The sequence below is a fragment of the Centropristis striata genome, chromosome 8 (genome assembly GCF_030273125.1).
Source record: "Centropristis striata isolate RG_2023a ecotype Rhode Island chromosome 8, C.striata_1.0, whole genome shotgun sequence".
Taxonomy (NCBI): Eukaryota; Metazoa; Chordata; class Actinopteri; order Perciformes; family Serranidae; genus Centropristis; species Centropristis striata.
Window position 1 is genome coordinate 14,567,773 of NC_081524.1, and position 27,014 is coordinate 14,594,786.

A 27,014-nucleotide genomic window follows, 5' to 3' on the forward strand; every position below is an offset into this window, starting at 1 on the left:
AACCCCTTTTTATTTTATTGTATTATTTACAAAAACTCGGGTAAACAATGAAAGCACATATAGAGTCATCATAAAATCATAAAAAAGTATAAAAGACAGAATGAGAATATTTAGGACAATTACTATATAGATAAATAAATAAATAAAAAATACAAATGAACAGTCTACAATTAAATGCAAGCTTAAACATATATAAATAGCGGTTTCAGAGAACATAAAGTTCCATAAAAGTTTAATAAATTATTATTATGATTCCCCGCCCTCCGTAGGTGAGTAGCTCGGTGACGTCATTTGCGTCCCCTTACGACCACGCCTCGCTTTGTTACTGTGGAAACCACTGAGACTGATGAGTGTGTAGTGAAGCAGATGGTCACTCAGTTAGCCAAATTGCTAACCTAAATCAAGAGTTTCGCTGTCACGTTATCAAAAAGTGACATAACGCAGAACTGATTTTTCCTTTACCACGAGGAGTGGAGTAAAATCTCAGGTATGTTCTATGTTTCTGTCTTTAATATAATAATAAGTAGTCATCTCTCATTTTAACTCGCTAACGTTAGCTGCCTAAGTCACAAAATAGCCAACCTAGCTCGCTAAGGTAACGTTAGCCACAAGTCAAACCTCAGTCACTGTAAAGTTAACACTAAGAAGTTAGGCGTCAGGTAGTTTTCTGTCTCCATGTGCACCATCTTCACACGCTTAGTATCACTGACAAAGCCTCGTTATTTATTACTGAGAGTAGAGCAGCAGGTCGCTAGGTGGCTCAGGTAAATCAGCGTTACCGTTAGCAGAGTTTCCCCCGAACAAAACAAGCCCTGACTGGTTTAACAAGCCCCCGGACACACACACACACACCCATCACATTCTTGAGGAAAACACGGCTTTTCAATAATACATAGGGGCAGTTCAAGAGCTGGATAGACTGGTAAATACACAGGAACAGGTTACTCTGTCACTCTGTGAAACCTTCACCAACGAGAGTTTCCCAGGGCTGTCTCTCCTCTGTGGGAAGTGTTTTAACGCTCAGTTTATTTAGTTTAAACATTAACTTATGCACGACCTAACCTTAAGGCTGACTAAAAGTTATTTATTAAAGATGAAAGAGAAATTGGGCTTAACTTTTCCCCTCCAAATCGTAACAAAAATGTACCTGCTTTAACTGTTAACATTTATGCAACAGCTATGGTGTTGTAACCAGGGATGATTTCCTTATTTAGCTTTTGTTCATACCTCTTATGTCTTTATAGCCTGCCAGTGTTACAGTTTAAAGGTTATTGTTATAGGTGAGTGGAATTTAACAGACTCAAGAAGGTACATGAATGAAAACCTTTATAGTAATCTCAGAGAGTTGAGGTGTGGCAAAGTTGCTTCATCCTTTGTTCCTGTAGTCTGTTTTATGATGTCTATTCATTATTTCATCATATTACAAAATGTCAGTTGCGTATAACAGAATATTGATTTGACTCAATACTGCGTACTTTGATTGTACTACAACTTTCATTTCAACATTCTAGGAGTTAGCCAATGTGTTTTGTTAGTCTTTTCTTTAAATATATGTAGAGTATGAAAACAAATTCATAAAATTGAAGACAGGGAATGTTAACACAAAGAAGATGTTCAAAGAATCTTTTTAGCGCTTTAGCTTACTATCTAACTGGTGTCTGTTTTTCTGCAGGTTGCTGTGTCACTCAGTGGGTCTTTGCCAAGAAGTTTCCACATGATTTGACCCTGACTTGCCAGGAAGTACGCTTACATGCACACACGTAGACTTTTGCTGAGCCACTCTCAAATCTTACACAATCCAAACACTGCATGCACACAATCCCTAACACACTGACTGACTAACCACAGCAAACACACTCACAAGACACATTGTAACCCTTCTCACAGCTTACCACAAACACAACTACTGGAAACCACAACACATATCACCAGACCGCTTCTCCCACCTCTTCTGCTCTTCTGTGCTCCTCCCCTCTACATACCTCTGGGGCAACACACAACTTCTCTCACTCTTCTTTAGTTTTGAAACTGCAAGCCACAGCGAGAGACGCCATCACTCTCTGACTGGGCTCCTGAGCCGTGCAACTGGTCACATATGAGCATCACTGCGATGGAATAAAAAGTATGGAATATATTTTTACCACATCCAATTTTTTGGACACTTTGATCCCATTATAGTGAGGCGACTCCAGACTCCACCTCAGTTATTTACAAGTCTTTGGCTTTGAATCCAGAAGGTGCTGACCAGCTGAGATGCTCTCTGATTAATCTTTCTGGATATCTTTGACTTCTCTTACACAGGGAGCGATCGCAATGAAGACCCTGGACATTACACATTCTTTTAGCTTATAATAGCAGAATACAGTTTTACTTGCACATACAGAAAAAGTAGCAATAAGTGATATAGACCAGCCATCAGGCAAATTAAGCCCATTAGATGACTATAATGGATGAAGAAGCAGAGGAGAGGGTGGCTTCTGGCCTTCTAGAGAGGAGGAAGTCTAAAGAAGAAGAAGAGGGTGAGAATGAGAAGGAGGTGGAGGAAGAGGGCAGACGGAGGCAGATCCCTCGGCATCGCTGGGTAATGCATGGGGCAGTGATGTTTGGACGTGAATTCTGCTACGCCATGGAAACAGCCCTTGTGACACCGGTGCTGCTGCAGATAGGTAAGGGCATTCAATACAGTCTCATACAGACAGAAACATTCTTGCTTTTCTCTCACTGAAAGCGAAAATCCACCCCAAAATCAAAAATACACATTTTCCCTCTCACCTGTCATGTTCTTAATCAATCTAGATTGTTTTGGTGTGAGTTTCTGAATGTCCCCACAGCAAGATTAATAAAGTTTTATCTTATACTACCTTTGTTGCCAAGTGTTGGTGTTAGTGCCATAGAGATGTCTGCCTTCTTTAAGTAAGTAAAGTAAAGTAAGTAAAGTTTATTTATAGAGCACTTTTCATAGATACAATCACAAAGTGATTTACAACAGGGATAAAATGCAGTAAAATATAGAGTTGATGGAAAAAAAACACACAATAGCACAAGAACATGTAACTTCACATATGGCCAGGAAACATCAACATCAGGGGAAGGCTTGCCTAAAGAGATATGTTTTGTCTTTCACATATATGGAACTAAATTCCATGAAAGCAGGCTAATTTGGGAACTATTGTTTTCTTGTATAATTCCTACATGAAACTGCTCACAACAACGTCAGTGGATTATCTTAAAAAACCAGGTCGCGATTTCTGGAAAGAAAAATTGACGTTGTTTTGTTTTTTTAACCTTGAGCACCACAGGCTGAGCACCATTTAGTTCTATTAAATCCAAGTGTATTACGTATAGTAAGTATTAAGGCCAGTATTCCAGATTATATGTTCTATTTTAAGGTGAACTATCCCTTTAAACAAATGTTCTAATAACGTCACTCTGTCATGCATGTTTACACATTAAAATTCAGCGTAGCAGCAGCACTAGAATTTGCAAAAAGTGTTAGTAGCACACTGTGTGCACCTGGACACATACGTTATCAGAACAACTTGTACATAACGGATAGGTAAGTGCCACCAGCAAGCACACACACTTGTCTAATTATACATTAATTTTATTTTATTATCAGGTAGTAGAGTTATCAGATCCCTACCGCATACATAGTTCAGGGTAAAAGTGTGTCAGTGTTGCCATATGATGTTTCAAAACTGCTGTTACACTGGAGATAATGTGTCGCATTTTGTGTTTACCCGGTCAGGTATCTTAATAATTTATTTGTGGGAGTGTTCTCCTCATTAGTGTCAGGAAATTGGCAGACCGACACAGACTTTTCAGCTCATTCAGCTGTGTGTGTCTTTTCTTTTGTACATTTTCTATATATAAGAATAGTATACAGTACAGGTTTGGACACACCTTCTCATTCAATGTTTTTCCTTTATTTTCATGACTATTTACATTGTAAATTCATCAAAACTATTAATGAACACATGTGGAATTATGTACTTAACAAAAAAGTGTGAAATAACTGAAAGTTATTGTTAAGTACTTGTTAAGTACATAATTCCATATGTGTTCATTCATAGTTTTGATGCCTTCAGTGAGAATCTACAATGTAAATAGTCATGAAAATAAAGAAAAACGCATTGAATGAGATGGGTGTGTCCAAACTTTTGGCCTGTACTGTAGCTATTAAAAAGAGATGCCCACCAGTCTATATTCCAGCTTTAACAGTAGTCAGGCAACAGCGTCTATACTGTGGAATTTGACTGTTGTTTCATTAGCTAGACTGGGTCTGTTGATTCCCCTGGCTGCACCACATCATGTAACCGGTCTGCCCAGCAGTAGCCAGCCGGGGGCTATGTCGTTAGATGTCAGGTTTGCCACCATAGCAGAAATGGAACAAAGGCATTTTCCCCTGGCTAGGTATGATAAGAATGTGTAACTCAGCGCATTTTACTCTTTCTGTTTTCCTCCCTATTCACAATATTGTAAGAAAGATTATGTTTTTAAAGAAATTCGAGCATGTTCCATGTTTTGAAAGCACTTTCTAGGCATCCAGTTTTGCTTTGGTAGTATTCCAATAAGCTCTGTGAAAAATGCACAGTCAGTAAAATGTGTAGTTTAATTCATCATTTACAGTATGTCTTCTTTTCTAGCCAAGGCCAGACCATCATAGTAAGAGGTCTGAAAATGTTTCTCTGCTTGATGGCTCTTTACAGTGTTGCAGTGTTGCAACAGTTTCTGACTGTACCACCTTCACACTGTAAAAAATGTTGGTAGAAATTACAGTAAATCACTGTCAAATTGCATGAGAAATAAGGTGTAAAATTAGAAATTGCATATCACCATAGTAGACACTTTTAATTACCGTAAATCAAGGAATAGTATAGAACTTTTGAAAAACTGTAGGAAATACACAGTTTTACTGTAAAAATATGACATTTTCATGTAAAATTAAATGAGAAATACCATATTGTCACAAGGACTCATTTACCCTAAAAAATAAAGGGACTTTTCAGTCTAAATTACAGTTTTTGCTGATATTTACATTTAAAAATTTACAGTAGAAAACACACCCACTGTCATTTTTACAGTGAAGTTCTGGCAACCACAGCTGCCGGTATTTTACCATAAATTAAACAGATTTTTTTTACAGTGCCGAAACATTAACTTGTTAAGCCTGGAGGAAGCAGGTCTAGTTTGAACAGTTGGATTAGCTGCGCGTTTTTATGGGGTTGTCTCTGGTATAGTCAACACTGTTTAAAGACATATACAGTACATGACATACATGTTGTCTTGAAAAAGGCTGGTTGCTAAAAAGAGACTACATCGGTGTCGTAGCTTGTTTATCGTCAAACTATTGTCTAAAAATCTTTTTACTTCTGTAATTTGTATTTATGCTACAAAAATAATTTTGTTTGCCAAAGATCTTTTTTTCTGCAATCCTCCAAAATCCATTGGGAAAGTTATATTGTTTATTATCTCTTTGTGGAGATAACCAAGGCGAGGCGTACCTTTTTATGGCTCTTGTTACAGGCACCGAAAAAAAGTCCTGTATACAATAGAACTTCTTTGGTAAGATTTCATATTAGTTGTACACTTATCCAAAGCTCTTTTTGCTCTTCCGTACACTGTTAATCATAAGCATGGATCAGTTAGAATGGAACTTATTGCCAACAATAGGTGACCTTCAATGAGACTGAGCTGTCAGCCTCTGCAACTGGAGCTTTACAACACTGAACTCAAGCAGGATCTATGCTCAGTTTAACCACAAACCTGCATAATGAGTCTGTCATTGTGCATCCTCATCCGTGCTATAAGAGGAAAAGCACACACAGTGAGTGGCGATGGGAAAGATAGACAGAAAGCAAGATATTTTTCCTACTGCGAGAAAGTCATCTGCGGTTTTGTTGACTTAAGGGAGAGGGAAGACCGGAGTAGAGCAAGGCAGCGTGGGTAACATTTTGTTCCCGTGAGAACCAGCCAGCTCCCCCAGCCAGCTGACTGAATTTGAGTACATCAAATTTTTACATTGAAACCATTTCTTTATAAGGGCTGGAAAATCAGGATACTGTCATCTACCAGAGACAGATTTGTATTATAACTGACAGCTGATACGAGTACATTTCCCTTAAATTTCATATATATTGAGGCTAAATCAGTACATTGAAAATGATCAAATCACCACAATATTGAAACAGTCAACTAGAGGAGATTTCACCATTTTCCTGGCTGGTTGGTGCATATTCCTGTTTGTGCTGTTGTAACAGGCTATTGGTATGCAAAAGCTGTCATGTGCTATGCTTGTACAAACAATGGAACATAGGAAAACATTTACCTTTTGTGTTGGAAAAATGAAGAAAAAAAATAGAAAAACATTCTCTGCTCAGAGTTTCAATGCTTAAGTTATTATGGCAAGTCACTACATGTTGACAGACATATGAATAGGTTGGCTTTTTGGTGAGTTTTGTACCAAGACTAGTTATTCTGACAGTAGTTTAGTAGTCAGACTTAAATATATAAACTTTATTACAGGCTCTAGACCCAATAGCAAGACATACAACATACAAAAAACAACAGATGCATAAACACATTCAAACATACTCTTATTCATGAGAGTTTTAAAAGGCACCCATACCAATGTTTCCACAGATATGATTGATACCTGACCGAGACAGGGTTTAGAATAAAACACAAGTGAATTAAACGAATCTCAATGAAATCAACTTAAAAAGCATAATGTATACTATTTATTAAAAGATAAGTGTAAAATAACATGTTTCTGGCCTGAGATAGAGCCTCAGCTGCAAAATGAACATAAAAGTCCAAACTTTAATAGCTGCAGCAAAGCATGTTGTATGATCGATGCTGCCTGAACAAAAACACTAGTAGTGGAGTGTTTAACCTTTTCTGCATGAAACATTTTTCCTGTTTCATTAAGTGCCCTTCAGTGTCTTTTATTTAATTTCACTGGCCCGACTCCAAGGCCATAATATTGTGAAGCATAGACAGCAAAATACAGTATGCTGCTGTAATGATGTAACTTGTTGTTTTAACATTGTTTCTTATTGAATCTTTTCTGTCAACAGCATTTAAAAAATCTGGGTTCACCTAGTCTAGGGGTGGGTAACCTTTACTAACTAAAGAGCCACTGTTGGCAAAAAAAAAGAAGAGAAAATCACGGAATGGAGCCGCAAACCTTATATTGAGCCTAAAATGAAAATTAAACAGCCTAATAAGTCTAAATTAGCCAACCAACATTATTAATAGTCATATTGAGCATTTATTAATATTTTGAAAGCTAGTCTATCTCGGGGAACTCAAAACTAAACTCAAAGTTGGCAAAACTTAAAGGTTATAGCGCCGGGCCGGAGACTTTGTAAGCTATTAAGCACATTTTAGTTGACTTAAATGTCAAAACCTTTTCAACATGCTGTAAAAAGGCTATACAATTTTACAATTGAAGAATACAAATAGTTTTTGGTCTACACCAGTGGTTCCCAAACTTTTTTAGCCGCGCACCCCCTTCTATGTCCCAACCGGCCATATTAAAGGCGGCATGTTTAATCATGCTCAAATGACCAGAACACACATATAATTAGATAATCATCATAACAACAATGAGCTCTCGTATTTGAATTAATCTGAAACACAGTTTCAATATAATGCAACAAAGTTATGTTGAAGCTTCCAGTTTTAAGAGCAAAGAGGATGATGACAGGCTCAGGATCAGAGACAGAAAGCAGATCAGTTGGGGAAAAAAGTTTATAATATTTTGAGCCACATTGAACAAAAAATGCAGCAATTTTAAATGAGCGTGGAGCTAACAAACACAACCCCGTCATCATAACACAGGCTGGAAAAATGGAAGACGCTTTAATTTGAGATGAAGTGCATTTTGAATATCCTGCATTTATTAATTAATTACTATTACAGTTTTTGATTTTACATTTTACAAAGGAAATGTTTATTTACACTTCTTTATTGTGTGGGGGAAAAAATGTAATTGTGTTAATTATCAGATCGCCATTACATTTTTCGTCTTGCGCACCCCCTAGCAGCAGCTGGTGCACCCCCAGGGGTGCATGCACCACACTTTGGGAATCCCTGGTCTACACCATTGATAAATGAAACTTTTAATGTAAAAAAATATGTGTAATTTTTTTGTCTCAGCCATGGAGAGCCCCTGCAGGCGGCCTAAAGAGCCACATGAGGCTCTGGAGCCACAGGTTGACCACCCCTGACCTAGTCCATCACTAGTATACTTTGACTGGTTTCTTAGTCTTGAATCTACTATTTTGTTTGTGCATACTTTCCAGGTCTTCCTGAGCAATACTACAGTTTAACCTGGTTCCTCAGTCCAATCATGGGCCTGGTCCTCACACCGCTGATTGGCTCAGCCAGTGACAGGTGTACTCTGCGATGGGGCCGGAGGAGACCATTCATTCTGGCCCTGTGTGTAGGTGTGCTGCTGGGAGTGGCACTGTTCCTAAATGGATCCTTAATAGGTGAGGAGACGGTTTCAAAGAATCACTTACAAATGATAATAATCACTGTTTAACCTCATCTTTATGTTCTGTTAGGCCTTGCCGTTGGTGATAGTCCCGGCAGCCAGCCAATTGGCATTGTCCTCACTGTGTTAGGTGTGGTGGTGCTGGACTTTGCTGCTGACGCCTCTGAGGGACCAATCAGATCTTACCTTCTTGATGTTGCTGACACTGATGAGCAAGATATGGCACTGAATATTCATGCCTTCTCTGCTGGTAAGACAACACGCATGTATAAATATTATCTGTTCAAAGACACATCTACTGTGTAAGTAGTACACATATATAAATCCTCAAAACTAGGGTTGCAACATTCTTATAATATTGAAGGTAAAGTTTCCATGGACTTTGTGGAAATTAACGGTGAATAACGGGAATAAAATAGAAATAAAGTGGTTATTTACTCAAGCTGTATTCACCATGTCATATGCAAAGAGAAACAGACCTAAAACCATATCATAAGCCAGGGGTGTCAAACTCAAATACACAATGGGCCAAAATTTAAAACTTGAATAAAATCGCGGGCCAACATTGAACAAATAAACCTTTTAATATATACCAAACATGTATTGCTTTAACATTAAATATGGAACCAGCAACACTTATGCAGACATGCAAAATCAAATTTCAAATAAAAAACCCATCAATGTCATTAATTTATTAAACAAAAATCGTATGCCTCTTTTCTATTTGCATCCTTCTGATTTAAATATCAAAATAAACTTTTTCAACAGGTTAATAAATTTAAAAATAGTATTAGTGGTAAATGCGCTGTATAATACTGGCAGGTCAGCTTTTATAGTACAATAATAATATAATAATTTGGTATTGCCTCGCGGGCCAGATAAAATTATACTGCAGGCCAAATTTGACCCGCGGGCCAGAGTTTGACACCCCTGTCATAAGCTGACATAATTGTAAACCCTTCAAACAGAAATGTAAAAATGATCAATGTCGTTGAGTTCAACTTTAATTAAATTAGTTAAATAGTTTTCGATTGTATTGTACTTTTCATGAATGACAACAAAAACCATTCTCTATGAGAAGCTGCTTGGTTCGTAGACTTTGCATAATATTAGACATCTGTATCTTTTTCAATACTTGTGTCTCCAGGGCTTGGCGGAGCAGTGGGATACATGCTGGGCGGTCTAGACTGGACTGGCACAGCTCTGGGCCGAGCGTTTAAAGCCCAGGAACAGGTCCTCTTCCTGTTCGCAGGCATCATCTTCATCATCTCTGTCACTCTGCACATGCTCAGTATCCCTGAGCAACCGTTGGCTCCCTCCAACAAGCTTAGAGTCACAGGAAGTGGGGAGTCTTCTAGTCAGTTTTCTTTCAGGCCAGTCGGCTGCACACCACCCTTACTGGATGTGATTGTAGAGGAGGACGGTTCAGCTCGAGCCCCGTCCCGACAGGATAACGAATCCGATCCTGAGGAAGACGAAATGGATTATCTTGCTGTGGATCGAGTGCGGAGTAAAAGCGATTCGGTCTTAGCGATGCCAGACGCTACAATCGTGTTGGATTCTGACCTCAGGCCAGATGCACAACTCTTCCTACCGGAGAAACAGGGAGAGCCAGAAGATGTTTTTAAGCCAACAGACCACAGTATTGGGTCCACATCTCCTTCTGGGGACCAGTCCGTCCTTGGTGATGGGAATGTGGTCTTGGACTCTACAGATCCAGCTTGTCCAGAGCTTAATGGTCCAACAAATGGTTCTCCTTCATTCCTTCAGATCAGCTTGAGCCCAAAGGACTCACATCTGAAAACACAGGTGAGGTCAGCTGCTATGGTGGTAGATTAAGATTAAGATATTCCCTTATTAGTTCAACAATGGGGAAATGTACATTTAACCCATCCCTTACACCAGACCTGGGCATTGGGCGGCCCGCGGGCCACATCCGGCCCGTTGGCTGTCTTTGTCCGGCCCGCATGAGGTTACCCAGAAATTAAAAATAAATATAACCGCAGTGCTTTTATTTTGAAAAAAATAGCAAACATTATCATTAGCACTAGAGCTAACGAGCACTTTTACTATAGTTAAGACAACAAATATAGCCACTAATATATATGACAGAAGAAAATAAACTTTAACAAACCTTGTGTCCTGTCAGTCAGCCACTATAGAAGTCTTTTTGATACTTTATATCAACTTTATATGAATTACTACGCACTCGTTATTATTTACTGTTTGTTTTTTCATTTAACCGTTCTACCGGTTATTTCCTGTCACTACCTTTCAAAATGAAAGCACCAGTTTTACACTGGACGACACCTTTTCAAAATAAAAGCATCACAACATTGTAAAACACCTTGAAAATGTACAAACATGAAAAACAAGCTATATAACACAAAAACACAAATAGGAACCTTGCTAAAAGGTCATTTACAGTTGTGTTTAAAATAAATGTTAAAGTGATATAGTGATTGGAGTATTTACTATTTTTTACTGCTATACTGGATTTACTCCACATTAACAGTCTCATCATAACATGTGTTCCTATCAGTAGCAGCTCAAAACCAGATAATTTACTATATTTTATAAAGCGATTACATTATTATTGAGCAGAATTTAGTTCAGAGTTTTGGTCCGGCCCCTGCAACCTTCGTGGTATTGGTCATGTGGCCCCTTGGGAAAATTAATTGCCCACCCCTGTTTTACACCCTCGGGAACACACACCATGCTAGTGGCAGGACATTATTGTGCCCAGGTCCTGATATGTGATTATTGTACCTATTTTTCAATGGGCAATATACAGTATGGAAGACTTCTGCACTGTGTTTGAGATATGTTTCCCATGTCTTAAGTTTCCCTTTATGGTTTCCTGTCCCATCAGGTCAAGGCTGTCAATGGTGTCAATGCTGTCTTGTCTTCAACTGACCACTCCAATGCAACAAAAGGCCATGCGTCCACTAGGCTGTCCAACCGCCCCTCCAATACCTCCGTTTCATCACGACCACACCCACACACCTTCTACCGACAGGTACAATTGCATTTTCAAATTTTTAATAACTTTCTGTAATAGTCATTTTGTAAATGTAAAAAAATAAAGCTGGTGTTGGTCTTTTTTCTCTTTAGCCCTCCTTCACTTTCTCATACTATGGACGAGTGGGATCACAGCGCTATCGACTACGTAGGACAGCGCTGCTAAGCCCTCGGCCAATCACCACGTCCCGCAGTCTGAACGACCTCACTGATCTCCAGCGTGAAGCAGACAGGAGGGAGTTACAGCTGTCAGTCAGCAGCTTGTCATCTGAAGGCTCCAGCAGCGAGGGAGGACCAGACGAGGGGACAACTGTTCGACTGCTCTGGTTATCCATGTTGAAGGTAAAGTTAATAACAAATATCTTTAATATTTATGTCTTTAAAGGTATTTTCTCCTATTTTTCTGTTGTACTGCATCATATTTACACATAGCCCGCCCAAGGCATAAGCGAACTAAGCGACTGCTTAGGGCCCCGTGGCCACTAGGGGGCCCCCAAGAGCAATTAACAAAAAATATGTACATATTTTGTTTAATATTTTGCATGCATGAGTGACACTTTCTATATGATCAAAGATATATTATTGTACAAAAATACAATTTTATGTCAACAACGCCAAGATAAAGGAATGTTTTCACGTTTTTCAAAAATAATAAACCAGATGACACTTTTACAGTAAAAATAATGCTTTAACCCCAAGTCACAATATAGTTGAATGTGATACATTTTTAGATTAAAAAACACCCTGGACATCATTCATTCATTGGTATCATTTGTATCATTATTTCATTGGTATTATTTATGTTATTAACTGGACCAGCCCCTTAAATGTGTGAAGACATACCAGGCTGACTATAGCATAATGTAAACAACACTGCCAGAGCCACAATGAGTTTATAGTAGGTGTGTGAATGATCAACAATCAATAATATTGGCAGAAATAGAGGGCCCCGAAATTGAATTTTGCTTAGGGCCCCATGGAGGCTTGGGCCGGCTCTGTATTCACAACATCCTATGGTCTGCTGTGGCAGATTACAAACCAAACTTCTTCTTTTTTCTATAATTCCTTCTTCATGTTCACCTGCTTGTCTTGATCGCTTGTTTCTTTTCTGTCCTGTGTAGATGCCGAGGCAGCTGTGGAGACTCTGTATCTGTCACCTCCTCACCTGGTTCTCTATTATAGCTGAAGCTGTGTTTTACACTGATTTCATGGGGCAAGTCATCTACCATGGAGACCCCAAGGTACAAAAAACATGCACTCAGACCCACACACCCTGTGTCCTTGTGTGCCTCATTATTTAAAGGAAATTGTGCTAACTGACTTAATTGTATGCATCATTTATCCAGTCAAGTGACATAGATGAAAAAACCTAGCATACTAGATAGAGTAATATATGCTAAATATAAACAATAATATAGATAGATAGATAGATAGATAGATAGATAGATAGATAGATAGATAGATAGATAGATAGATAGATAGACAAGATGAAGGTAATTATACTGATGACATGATGGCAACAATGCTATAGTGACTAGACGGTATATAATAATAATAATACAGTATATAATATATAATATAATATGTAATAATAGATAATAATATAAAATAAAATGAAAAATATAAATAAAGTAATTATAAGTAAAATAATCTAATTATAAAATAAAATAATATGATCTGTAATATATAATAATAGTAATAATAATAATAAATAAGGCTGGTAAGGCCGGTATAATAATAATAGTAGTATATTACAGTATATAGTAATAATAGTAATGGCAGCAACAGTATATATAATAATAATAATAATAACAATAATAATAGTAATAATATTAATAACATAGCAATGTTTAGTGCATAGATTTAGTGCATTTCAGTATGCCATTTATCTAGTCTATTTGTCCAATATATGATAACATTGCTGATTCTTTTTCAGGCACCAGCCAATTCCACAGAGCTACTAAACTATAACAGAGGGGTGCAGATGGGCTGCTGGGGCCTGGTGGTCTATGCTGCCACTGCTGCTGTCTGCTCTGGTACGACACAAACACTGGTTCAGTTTTTAGATTTAAATTGAAATTACTACCGTATACAAAATAAGTGGTCATAGACACAACTAAATGTATTCAATATTTGATGTTTCTCTGTCTCTGTCTTCCCATTTCTCCACTCAGCAATCCTTCAGAAATACCTGGATAACTTTGATCTGAGCATTAAGATTGTCTACATTGTTGGAACTCTGGGATTCTCAATAGGTCAGTCGCCACAAAAGAATAAACAAAAAGCTGACAGTAACAGAGGGCTGTGCAGTGTATTTGACAGAAAATGCATTTTGTCATAATGAGTATAGAGAATAAAGTGAAATAAGAATAAAGTAATGTACTAAAACAGCTTTCATTCCTCTAACGCTAGGAACGGCTGTCATGGCGATCTTCCCTAATGTTTACGTTGCTATGGTGATGATCAGTAGTATGGGCATCATCTCCATGAGTATCTCCTACTGTCCCTATGCATTACTCGGGCAGTACCATGAAATCAAAGAGGTATATACACAAACAGACAGTACACATACACACACACACACACACACAACCAATAAGAGCATGTACTTTACACAGTACAAACAAAAGCATCCATGCTTTATAGTTTTTGTGTATCATTTGAGCCTTGGTACACAAGTGGGTCAATGACGTGATCTAATCCATTGTCAGTTGGTATAACCAATATCTAAATATATATACAGGAAAACAAAAGTAAACTAAAATGAGAAAAAAAAATACAATCCATGTTTACATTTCAACATTATGGTATATAACAAATTTTACATAATTTGTCAACACTTTAGAAAAAAATGTTTTTTTTAAGAATATGTTCTGCTCAATATTGACGAAATGTGTAAATGTAGAAATACTCAGAAATAGGTTTTTTTTTAAATGAAGTAATTATATGTATAAGTCCACTTAAATACACTGTAGGTGGAAAAAGTTTAATATTCTTTTTTTTTTTTAAATTTGTTTAAAAATTATTTTATGGTTACACCATTTGACATATTGCCAACCCTTATTTGTCACTGACCCAAGTACATGCTTTGCCATTAGTTTGGTTAGTCATTAAGTGACCATAAATGGGATATGTGTTTAAAGTGTCTCCTCTATTGTTCCTCTTCTCAGTACATTCACCACAGTCCAGCAAACACTAGAAGAGGCTTTGGTATAGACTGCGCTATCTTGACCTGCCAGGTGAGCATTTATATTTTTTTCCACATCAGCTCTAGACTAAATCTGATCCAGCGTCATCCAATCCAAAAGATATTGCTATTGAAAAGAGCAACACCCAAACATGACACAGTGATTCTTTGATTTTTTTTTTAACTGAACTAAAATAACATAATGTATTTTTCCAAATGTGACTTAAGCAAGATATGGTAACACTTTGTTTTGAAGGTGTCTACATAAGAGTCAAACAAGCCTGTCAGAAACATGACATGACAAGTATCATGAGCATTAATGTTACTTCAAAGTGACATTAATGTTCATGACACATCCCATGTCATGATTATGACACGCTCATGTCACTCTTATGCAAACACCTTAGAGCAGGGGCCGCTGGAGGCAGTATCAAAATGACCCAAAAAGGACACAATTTACTAAAAAAAAGACACAAAATGACCAAAAAAGACACAAAATTACAAAAAAGACACAAAATGACTGAAAAAGACACAGCATTCTAATATAATGTATAATGCATTTTTCCAAATGTATGGCACATTAGGTGCTTTCTGCTCTAAAGGGGCTGATAAGAATCTTTTGAGAGCTTGAGTGTCATCGCCATGTTTACAATGCTAGAATGTCATTCTATCTTGCTGCTGCTAAATGTCTTAGAATGATTCATCCTGTTTATCAGCTTCTTTGAGCTTCATTACTAACTGTAAGATGTCCACTCACCATTGTGAATTATACTCTGGGTAGGATGGCCTGCTCTGGCCACTCCAAGGCTAGTCATTGGTTTACTTTACTTTATAAGGCAATATTGGGACTGCTGCCTTTGTACATTTGCAGCTTAATTACTGTGAGAAATGCAGGATCTTATTCTCTTCGTTCACTAGATCAGTTGTTGCTTTCTGTCCCTTCTGCTCTACAGAGTTGGGTAAAAGGGCATTTGTTTACTCTGCACCTTATGCTGGAATATGCGCCAGAAAGAATGGAAATTAACTGAATTTGTTTCTTTGAGCACTTTTAAATCCAAACTAAGAGTTATTGAGGCCAATTCCATAACATGCACTTGTTTCTCATGACGTGTTTAACCCCTTAACGCCTGCTGTCGCAAATATGCGACAAACCGTTTGACTCAGTCAACCAGCCGAGATAGCATCTGCATTCCCCCAATGCCGGTTGAATACCTGCTGTTGCAGGTTTATATAAATAAACGAGGGTGAATAAATAAAACATTGTTTTTTCACTGTTATATTACTGTGTTATTGTTATCCTATTATTGACCATTATGCCTGCTGTAGCAAATTTGCAACATACCAAATTGACCCCAAATTGACCATTATGCCTGTTGTCGCAAATTTGCAACATACCAAAATTTCTATTTATTTTTTGTGCAAAAGTGAAATTAATAATCTCAACATTATTTACCATCTACTTAAAGGCAAAAACACACATAAAACTTTTTTTATATGCAGCTATATAAATTCAGGCATTAAGGGGTTAAGGTCTGTATGTTATGTAAATATGTAACTGTATTCTGTGTTTGCTGCCTCTTGGCCAGGGCTCCCTTAAAGAAAAAGAAGTTCTTAATCTCAATGGGATATTCCCTGGTTAGATAAAGGTTAAACAAAGGTTAGATAAAAAAATAAAAAATCTTTTTTTAATTCCAGGTCTATATCAGCCAGATCCTGGTTGCATCGGCCCTGGGAGCAGTGGTAGACGCAGTCGACAGTGTGCGTGTCATTCCTGCAGTGGCCTCTGGGGGCGCCTTCCTTGGCTTCCTTACTGCCTGTTTCCTGGTTATTTACCCTGATGTGGAGCCCAGCAGCTCAGAGCAGGACCGGGGCTTTGTGGTTCTACCTGGAGATTCAGACCCAAATGGAGGAAGGGCGAGTGACCCGAGGTTAGCTCTGCTCAACCTCACAGATGGAGACAGTTTGAAGAAGACAGAGAATCACTCTGTCGTCTGAGCATTGTTTCGGTTTCTCCTCACAAACCACAGCATGTGAGGATCATACCAAATATCTGTGCCTTTACTCAAGTAGGAAAGAGGGAAAAAATGTTAGAAAGCTGACTTGTCATTTGGCGCTGAGGATGGAAAAGAAGAAAAAATCTCAGTGTTGGGCAGCTATGCTTGTCTTATTACTACCTCAAACCCAAAACAAATACATGTTTAGATGGCTAGATAGACAGAAGTAAGCCATTAAAAACACAAAGAGCCACGTGACACTGACTTGGTGAGACTGCTAAAGCTAACTTAGCTCAGACTACTGAAACAAATGTAAGCCTTTATTGTGAAAACATGAATGCACAGCACAAAGAGCACTTTCTGTCCCAGTCCTAAACAGTATTGTCACACTGATGCTGCAGAATGGGTGTGATATTTAACTTTACAGAAGCTGCTCCATAACTGCTTAATAGACAATCATAGTGCTGTAAAAGTGTATACCTCTGCATTACATGTGGACTGAATACAAGTGTAGATACTTGTTCCAGTCTCTGTGGAACCTTAATATTGTATTGTTATTTGAGAAATGCAAAAAAAATGACCCCAGATTACAGGTAAAGCCCTCTACATATGTTGCAGATGTAACAATTTCATACACTTTTTTTTATTCATATTTATCATGAGGGAACGTATTTATGAAGACAGATTTTGCATTGCAATTACTGTGAGTTTACACTGTAAAAGGTAATGTATCTATGCCTCTCAATATGACCTCAGGTGGTATTGAGCTTCCAATTGAAATGGGTAATATCTTCTGTAAGGCACATTTGTCATATCCAGTCAATCAAACATACACTTCTATTGGAATGATCTGTCATTAAAGCGATTGCAGCTTCCGTTTGTGCTTTGTATTAGAAGTAATTATTATTATTACACAGTGTAATAAGCTACAGACTTTTGTACATTCCTAATAGAACAGCACAGTCTCCATTCTGAAGGCCAGAGCAACCTTATGTTTACTAATAAGAGAATTATTCTTTAATTAGGGACGTGTAATGTTACATGGTCTGAAACTGTTCCAGAAACCTGTAATGCTGCATATTGAACGGTAGAGAGGACCACTTCTATGCAAGGCTAACTACTGATCTATGCAGACTTGAAATTCCCTCGGCTGGGTGTTATGACCAAATGAACCATAAAAGGGTAGTTTGTTTTTTTAAGTGGGGTTGTATGAGGTACATATTTATAGTCAGTATATTACCTCCAGTTTGGAGAAGTAGCCTGGAGCACCAACACAGCCTAAGCTGCAAAACAAAAAAGAAAATCAGTTGCTAGCTCCAGGACTTTCGTGTTTTCAAGGGTTCTCTCACCTGTTTTTAAAGTACAGCCATCTACTGCAGGCCAAGGTTATTATAGTTAACGAAAACTAACGAAATAATGCAAACTAGAATTGAAAAAACATTTTCGTTAACTGAAATAAAAATAAAAACTAGAGTTTTTAAAAAAAACGATAACTAACTGAAACTGTATTGTGTGGTTACAAAACTAACTAAAACTAACAAAAATCATAGTGAAAATGTCCTTAGTTTTCGTTTTTGTCAACTTTTTTCATTCATAATTCAGTGTTTCTATTTGAACATGCAACACATGGTGAATATGTTTACTGAGACTGGGATGTTTACACTAGAACCAAAATACAAAACACCCAGAACTGTAAGAGTTAATAACCTTATTGGGGCTGAGATGATAAACCAAAGGAAATAAAGGAACATTTATTATGACCTCTTTCAATCTGGCACCCAACACATAGCCCATTACAAAAAAACTAAAACTAATAAAAACTAAACTAAAACTAAGCATTTTCAAAAAATAAAAACTAAACTTAAACTAGCAAACTCACTCTAAAAACTAACTGAATTTGAAAACAAAAAACTAAAACTAATGAAAAATCCAAAACTATTATAACCTTGCTGCATGCAGTACACTGACTATGAATAAGTAGCACATACAACCTGACAATGATGATGAATAATGAGCACAGGACCCTCGCGGTGTTATCTTTCCTCCTTGTATCTTTCCTCTGAAAATGTGAAAACATTGCACATATTTGTGTTTCACAGCAAAGAAGGTGTCTACTATTATGACTTGACTGAAGGCAAGATGTCTTTTATTATTGGGCCCTTGTGATTTTTCTCTCTGATTACGGGCATTACCAACAGATTTTGGCACCTTGTATCCTGCTAGCTATGCCATTGCTTTGCCTGTCTGCTATCACTGTCACTGAAGACCTGAAGAAGCTCTTAAGCCTTAAGGTGTAAGAGCCAAACAAAGGGAACAGCCTTTTTGCATCATGTATTAAAGGGAACGTGGTAGGAGAATTATTCAGTCATTTTCTTGTAAATAATCTGCTTCTGTGTGTGTGTGTGTGTGTGTGTGTGTGACATGCAGTGTTTGCCATTGTGTTCTTTGGGAATTGTTCTGTTTTAAAAGGCCCAGTAGACAAGAAGTTAAGAGTACATACAATTGTTTTATGAGGGTTTTTTAAACCTATATTCTGTTTTCCAAACAGCATTAGGTGCTTATACAGAAAAGCTAAAAAAGTGAAGCAAAGTCTCTCGTTTTCTTTACAGATTTCATTCCTGTGACATTACACTTATAATTGCATACACTTTAAGTTCAGCTGGTCTAAATGTTTCAGAGATATCTCCATGTTAGCAAGAAGCTTTTCTTGCGGCAACACTCCATTATTAGTGCAAAGTTACTGTACTGAATATTAATAAGAGTTTTATGGAACAGGCTTATTGAAATTGTTTTTGATTTTATACAAATGTTAGAACTTTTAGGATGATATTCTATGTTTTGGTTTGAAAGTCAATCACTGGTGTGTTTTCCCAAGTGACTTTTGGTTCTTTTTGCTGCTGCACAGACTTTTGTACAATGTAAGGAAGGTATTTTTGTACCAGTTATTTGAAAAAGTAAAAAATGCACCTTCACTTGTGTCTGTTTTTTAATGACTTATTGTAAACATTGCCTTAGATTATGTTATAACTAGACAAGTGCATGTACGCATGCAATGAATATGATTTTCCATTGTCCGCAGATTAACCACCACCATCTACAGGCCAAAATGAGTTATTACAACAGACTCAAACATATTGTAAAGGGAAATTCCTCAATAATAAAGAACAAAGTTATTTACACTGTTTTGCTCATATAAATGTCTCCATAAGCTGTGAATTAACTCAGATAATCAGGATTTAAATGTTTTTTATCAGATGACATCATTATGAAGTGAAGGTCAACTAGTAAATGTGACATTAAAATCATTTTGTTATTAGATTCATATGCATGTGTTTCAATGGAGGGTTCACAGCTGCTAATGTATATTCAACTTATTTTAATAATTTGATTATATTTTGGGCAATTAAGTTTTAAATGGGTTTCAACTGACTTACTTTCATAAATTATGCAAGACATTATAAAGCCTAATTATGATTAAATATAATGAATACAAATATCTTGGAGGCTACAAGGTATTTCACAATTCTGTAAATGATGTGCTTTATAATATTAAGTCTTAAGTCTTACTTAAAATTAAGAGCGATAACAAAGCAATAAAAAGCAACTTAACACAAGTCCATTCATTTTAACTCCCTGCAGAGTCAAAGACAATGTCTGTCCTTTAAAATATTGGAAGTCTTTATAGCTTTTTTTTTTTTTACATGTTCGAATAAGGTGCCACATTGCTTAAGTTCAATAATTAAGTGTTGAAAACAGAGTTTGGAGTAATAATATTAATATTGCAAAGCAACCCATAAAACACAAAATATGACATTTTTATCAAATAAATACATTAACCCGTACACCACATTACTACCCTTTTTTTCCTCCATATCTAATCTTCCTATTTATCTAAATAAAGTTCGTCACCCTGTTAAAATAATCGCCTAACTCTTTTTTTCAAGTTTTGCAGGAAACACAAAAAACTTCACCAAAAGTGTAACATATGACATTTATTGATCATTTAACTCAAAAAGGATGTAACAAAGGATTGCTATTGGCATAGTAATAACACTGTGTGTAAATTATGTAACTTAAGAGAAATAAATGACTTCGGCTATTTTTTTCAACATGCCTTTGTGACTTAAGCAAGATATGGTAACACTTTATTTTGAAGGTGTCTACATAAGAGTGACACAAGCCTGTCAGAAACATGACATGACAAGTATCATGAGCATTAATGTTACTTCAAAGTGTCATTAATGTTCATGACACATCCCATGTCATGTTTATGACACGCTCATGTCACTCTTATGTAGACACCTTAGAGCAGGGGCCGCTGGAGGCAGTATCAAAATGACACAAAAATGACACAAAATTACTAAAAAACACACAAAATGACAGAAAAAGACACAACATGACCAAAAAAAGACACAAAATGATTAAAAAAGACACACAATTATTTAAAAAGAGACACAAAATTATCAAAAGAAAGTAATTAAAGGGACCTTCAACAAACAACACGGTAAAGTGCCATTCATATAAAACTCACATTAAACTTTCATATCAAGGTGGGGGCCACAAAATATCGTCACGAGGGCCGCAATTGGCCCACGGGCCACAAGTTTGACACCCATGTCTTAGAGTAAAGTGTTACCAATATTAGTGTCAGCAATAAAACACTGATAAACTAAACTGATAACTAAACAATCTCCCTCTAGCTCTTCTTTGCTGGGTTCTTATCTGATTCCTATGAATGTGGCAAATTGTCAAAGAAGAGATGATCTTAAAGGGGTAAAATCATGATCTGATCAACTGAGGATGGAGGCGATGATTTAGGCAAAAAAACAAACAATTTTGACAAAAAATGACGAGGCGATTATTTTAACAGTGTGACGATGTGACTCCTTAAATCAGTAGTTCTCAACCTTTTTGAGTTGCGACCCCCAATTTAACATGCATGTTGTCCGCAACCCCTGCTCACTGAACACAATCTCACACGCACAGTTCAGATCACCCAAAAAAGACACAAAATGACCAAAAGAGACACAAAATGACCACAAAATGACCACAAAATGACCAAACAAGACACAAAATGACAAAAAAAGACACAAAATGACCACAAAATGACCAAAAAAAAGACACAAAATGACAAAAAAACACAAAATGACCAAAAAAAGACACAAAATGACCACAAAATGACCAAACAAGACACAAAATGACCAAAAAAAGACACAAAATGACCACAAAATGACCAAACAAGACACAAAATGACCAAAAAAAGACACAAAATGACAAAAAAAGACACAAAATGACCACAAAATGACCAAACAAGACACAAAATGACCAAAAAAAGACACAAAATGACAAAAAAGACACAAAATAACCACAAAATGACCAAACAAGACACAAAATGACCAAAAAAAGACACAAAATGACAAAAAAAACACAAAATGACAAAAAAAGACACAAAATGACAAAAAAAACCCACAAAATGACCAAAAAAAGACACAAAATGACAAAAAAAACACAAAATGACCAAAAAAGACACAAAATGACCACAAAATGACCAAACAAGACACAAAATAACCAAAAAAAGACACAAAATGACAAAAAAACACAAAATGACAAAATAAAGACACAAAATGACAAAAAAACACAAAATGACAAAAAAAAGACACAAAATGACAAAAAAACCCACACAATGACCAAAAAAAGACACAAAATGACCACAAAATGACCAAACAAGACACAAAACGACCAAAAAAAGACACAAACTGACCAAAAAAAACACAAAATGACCAAAAAAAAGACACAAAATGACTAAAAAACCCCACAAAAAAGACATTAAATGACCAAAAAGACTAATACACATGAACACTTTAACACAGTGGAGACAGAACTGACTTCCAAAATGATTTGGCGACCCCCAGAAACCATCTCGCGAACCCAATTGGGGTCCCGACCCCAAGGTTGAGAATAGCTGGATTAAATCACCAATGCGCATGTTTGCTTCCACAAACAGGAAGCGGAGTGACAGACGGTAAACATGATGAGATCGATCCATTCAGTCTTGTGCTGCGCAGCTGGACTGACTTTATCTCGGGACTGCTGTTATGAATGTGAAGGGGAGATGAGTGAGGAGCCGCACGGTTAGCTGCGAGGAGGTAAGTTACCTTAAAAGTTACTTTTAACAACAGCTTATTTACGACTTTTAGCAGTTTATCGTGTCGCACGTGAGCTCCAGTGATTGATTATATCTTCTCCTCACCTGTGCAGCTTGTGACTCAGTATCACATGTCGCAGATGCAATAAAACAATTCAAACTGAACTTTAATTTGTAAAAACTTTCAACTTTCTAACGTTGCATACTTTGCCAAACTTTTATCCTGCATACATGGGCTGAATTGCATGCCTATGGTCTGTAGGCATGCGTAGAATGTGACTACAAAATGATATTTAGTAACATTAATATGCAAAAAGTTGTACTTTTTATCATAACATTGCAGCAGCTTGACACATTCTTGCTAAAGGGGTTAAATTGGCTTTCAGTAGGCTAATAAATATAAAGCATACGATGATTTTCTTGGTTTGTTGTGAGCCAGTGACCCATTTTTCACTGTCCTAACATAACAACTGGAACAGTCAGTTTCTGGCATTTCCTCTATTGATGAGATTCAGATTATTTAGAAGAAAGTGAAAGAAAGTCACGTTTCTTTGCTCAAGATATAAATAACTACAGTCATGTAAAAAAAAAAAAAATTAGACCCTTGATTTCTTCAATGTCTTGTTCATTTTAATGCCTGGTACAACAAAAGGTACATTTGTTTTGACAAATATAATGATAACAACAACAATAGCTCATAAGAGTTTAATTTAAGAGCTGAGAATCTAGCCATTTTCCATGGTTTTCTTGGTAATAACTAAAATCATTGTCAAGAAAACCATGGAAAATGGCTAAATGTCAGCTCTTCAATTAAACTTTTATGAGCTATTTTTGTTATCAATATATTTGTCCAAACAAATGGACCTTTAGTTGTACCAGGCGTAAAAATAAACAAGAAAGCAAGGAGAAAACAAGGGTGGTGAAATAATTTTTTCCATGACTGTAGAACTGAAAATTGGGAAAATCCCCTGTACAGTCTTCTGCATGGGAGCAGTTCAAAGGAGTGACCTGTAAAGTTGGAGACGTGACATGCTTTTCACTATTTCTAGTTGATTTTGACGGTCAGATATATTTTTAGGTCATGATTCTGTCTGCTTCCATGAGCAAGAAATGACCCTTACTCTACTCATGTGCTCATAGTATATGTGCACATTCTATCTGTATTAGTTTTCTGTCCCTTCACACTTTTCCCCTGTGTCTTAAGGGCACATTTGATTCAGACTATGCAGAATTTCAGTCCTTTTGCAAGCTTCACTGCCTCACGCCTGGAAGACAGAGATGTCACATTTGTTTGTGCTGATGTCACAAATCAGAACATCTAACAGAAGATCAGTTCTGTTATGGTTTGATGGGGAATGTGCCCCGTTTGTCAAGGATCATATGATTGCACTGTATGATTATGATCATCATATGTCATATTCCTGCACTCATAATCGAGGGACAGCAGCATGTCATGTGGCATGCTCTTAATGGGTAATTAGTGACGTTATACTAGACATTCCTGCTGCTGAGGATAATTTATAATTACATTTCAAACAAGTGAACATTGCTACTGTGTTGAAGTGTTTTTTGCAGTAGTCTTTTTAAAAAAAAGAGAGAAATATTTTGTGCAGCTCAGCCTTCGAATGAAAGTGCTTTTATTGTCTAAAGTCTCCAGCATTGTTTCCTGATCCTCTGTCAAATGTGCAGGATTTCATAAAGTTGTACTTTAAACATTTCATCCATGCAGCTCATTCAGTGTGGCCCAGTTACAAGTCATTTATCAGTTCATGGGTTCATCTTCTCTGCATTCATGAGCCTAATTTTTCCAAGAAGAAAAGAAGAGACTAGACCAAGAAACAGAGAAAATGTGATTTAAAATAATTTGTTCTTAACTATGGTGACGCATTTGTTGTTGTTTCATAAAAGAAAAAGAAAAAAAGCAGTGTAACTCTGAGACTACAAGTAAAGAACATTTTATTGATTCATTTACCCATTATTATCTTGAATACTTCTAGCCAATTAAATGTCAGAAAACAGTGAAACATGCTCTGTCTAATTCCCCAGGGCCCGTGGTATTTCTTTAAATGGTAAAAGTTCCATAATCCAAAGCTATTCAGTTTATTCCCATGTTTGTCACATTTAGGAAGCATAAAGATCTTTTTTGCTTAAAAAAAAATCTTGAATGATTTCTTGCAGCTCTATACACTATATACAGAAAAGATTGAATGCAGGATAATGTGTCTGTGCTTTATCAACTTATGTGCAGTGAATAATACTAATTGGATGATGAAAGACATGCTGTTTGGTCCTGTTAGCATCATTCAGTTTAGCTAATTCAGTTATTTCCTGAGTTGTCATATGGATTTCTGGGAACTTCATGGGTGCCACTGATCCCACAAACTAAAAAAGACAAGCTGATGATCTGCTGCCAAGAATGCCAAGAATTGTGTTCCAGAGACTGATTGGCATTGCGGTAATCAATTTTACAGTGTATCATTGTAGTAGAGTAAAAGTCAGGAAGCAGATTTAAATGTGCTGTCTAGGCTGCACACACTCACAGTAACACAGTAACGCTGTACAACTTTGTCATTGATTGCCCTTAGACCAGTAGTTCTCAACCATTTTGAGTCGCGACCTCCAATTTAAAATGCACGTTGTCCGTGACCCCCACTCACTGAACACAATCTCACACGCACAGTTCAGATCACCCAAAAAAGAATCAAAATGACCAAAAAAGACACAAATCGACCACAAAATAATAAAACAAAGACACAAAATGATTAAAAAAAGACACAAAATGGCCTAAAAAGACACAAAGTGACCAAAAAAGAAACAAAATGACCAAAAGAGACACAAATTGACCACAAAATAATAAAACAAAGATACAAAATGATAAAAAAAAGACACAAAATGGCCTAAAAAGACACAAAATGACCAAAAAAGACACAAAATGATTAAAAAAAGACACAAAATGGCCTAAAAAGACACAAAATGACCAAAAAAGAAACAAAATGACCAAAAAAGACACAAAATGACCAAAAAAAGACACAAAATGACCCAAAAAAGACATTAAGTGACCAAAAAGACTAAAACACATGAACACTTTAACACAGTGGAGACAGAGCTGACTTCCAAAATGATTTGGCGACCCCCAGAAATCATCTCGCGACCCCAATTGGGGTCCCGACCCCAAGGTTGAGAACAGCTGCCTAATGATCATTTGGACAGCAGTAATTGGTAAAGTGTTGCCATTCTCGGTCATATTAAGCCATGGAGATCATTTGCATTTTTTTTGTTTTTATCAGGCTTTTAGATGTGAATCTTATAATTCAGTTGCAGATAGAATATATCTGTGGATTGTAGATTGACCCATGGACTTACTTTTTCTTCTAATTTTTGAGAAACACATTTTTTATATATATATTTAGACGAACAAAATACTGGAGCCCTGCAGAGAAGTGTATACAGCAGTGCATTGCAGAAGTATGCAATGCATCTTGAAAAACACAGTGTTCTGTAAAAAACAATCTGTAAAAACACCTGTAATCTCTGAAGTAATGTAATGAAATCAAACTCTGATTCTTGTAGCTGTAATAATTGCAGAGGAGCCTTTGCTTTTTTTCCCAAACTTCTCTTTATTGTTTTTTTTTTCTTTCGTTCACATACAAAAATGAAGAATGTACATGTTCATCCATGCTTAAAATCAACACGAAAGAGCAGAATGATAGTAGAAAAATAAAAGCAATAAAATAAAAAAATAAATACCCCACAAAAAACAAAAACAAAACTAAATATTATAATGCAACTTGGAGGATTGCAGAGGAGCCTTTTCTGAGCTGAGCAGTTCCACTCTGGATGAAAAGCTCTCTGGGTCTTTAGAAGTTGTTGATGAGAACAGCGGCGATGATAATGAGCTGGAACAGCCAATTATATGTCATGTGTTGTGACTTTATTTATCAGAGAAATGTTCTCATGCAGGAAGAGGAAGGTGGGAGAACTGTACCAAGTGTCTTAGTGCCTTATTAACACAAATGTATTTTCTCTTATCTGTGGGTGGTTGACGTGAACTCAAATTCAAAGTGAAAAAAAAAAAATAATTCAAAAATATATGTCAAATGACATACAATTATATTCCCTTATATGTGAATAATTCAAAACTGAATGTGTCCATTTCTAATTCTT

The 27,014-nt window shown here is 36.7% G+C and overlaps 2 protein-coding genes across 4 annotated transcripts in view; both read left to right on the top strand.

Annotated features, from left to right (window-relative positions):
* Positions 1–324: 324 nt before the first annotated feature.
* Positions 325–19,677, top strand: slc45a4b (solute carrier family 45 member 4b). 3 transcript variants are annotated; one of them, XM_059338584.1, is made up of 15 exons: positions 325–487; positions 1,673–1,740; positions 2,021–2,122; positions 2,302–2,666; positions 8,310–8,498; positions 8,574–8,753; positions 9,651–10,312; positions 11,376–11,522; positions 11,618–11,866; positions 12,646–12,765; positions 13,461–13,560; positions 13,699–13,779; positions 13,937–14,067; positions 14,695–14,763; positions 16,407–19,677. In XM_059338584.1, exons 4-15 carry the CDS (start codon positions 2,438–2,440, stop codon positions 16,704–16,706), a joined length of 2,457 nt encoding a protein of 818 aa, XP_059194567.1. In that variant the 5' UTR covers positions 325–487; positions 1,673–1,740; positions 2,021–2,122; positions 2,302–2,437; the 3' UTR covers positions 16,707–19,677. The 3 variants fall into 3 exon arrangements, with proteins under 3 accessions (XP_059194567.1, XP_059194565.1, XP_059194566.1); XM_059338582.1 differs by having other exon boundaries at positions 1,673–2,122; XM_059338583.1 differs by having other exon boundaries at positions 2,021–2,666.
* A 3,158-nt stretch (positions 19,678–22,835) lies between these two features.
* Positions 22,836–27,014, top strand: part of LOC131977002 (DENN domain-containing protein 3-like) — a 48,028-nt gene continuing 43,849 nt past the window's right edge. Inside the window, exon 1 of the mRNA XM_059340248.1 lies at positions 22,836–22,851. The gene's annotated coding sequence lies outside the window, so the exon portion shown is untranslated. The remainder of the gene's footprint in view (positions 22,852–27,014) is intronic.

Excerpts from the sequence above, each read along its gene's own strand:
- slc45a4b (XM_059338582.1), top strand. The coding sequence starts at position 2,438 with ATGACTATAATGGATGAAGAAGCAGAGGAGAGGGTGGCTTCTGGCCTT. Across the intron at positions 12,766-13,460 it reads TCTACCATGGAGACCCCAAG|GCACCAGCCAATTCCACAGA; the intron begins GTACAAAAAACA and ends ATTCTTTTTCAG. Across the intron at positions 13,780-13,936 it reads AACTCTGGGATTCTCAATAG|GAACGGCTGTCATGGCGATC; the intron begins GTCAGTCGCCAC and ends CTCTAACGCTAG.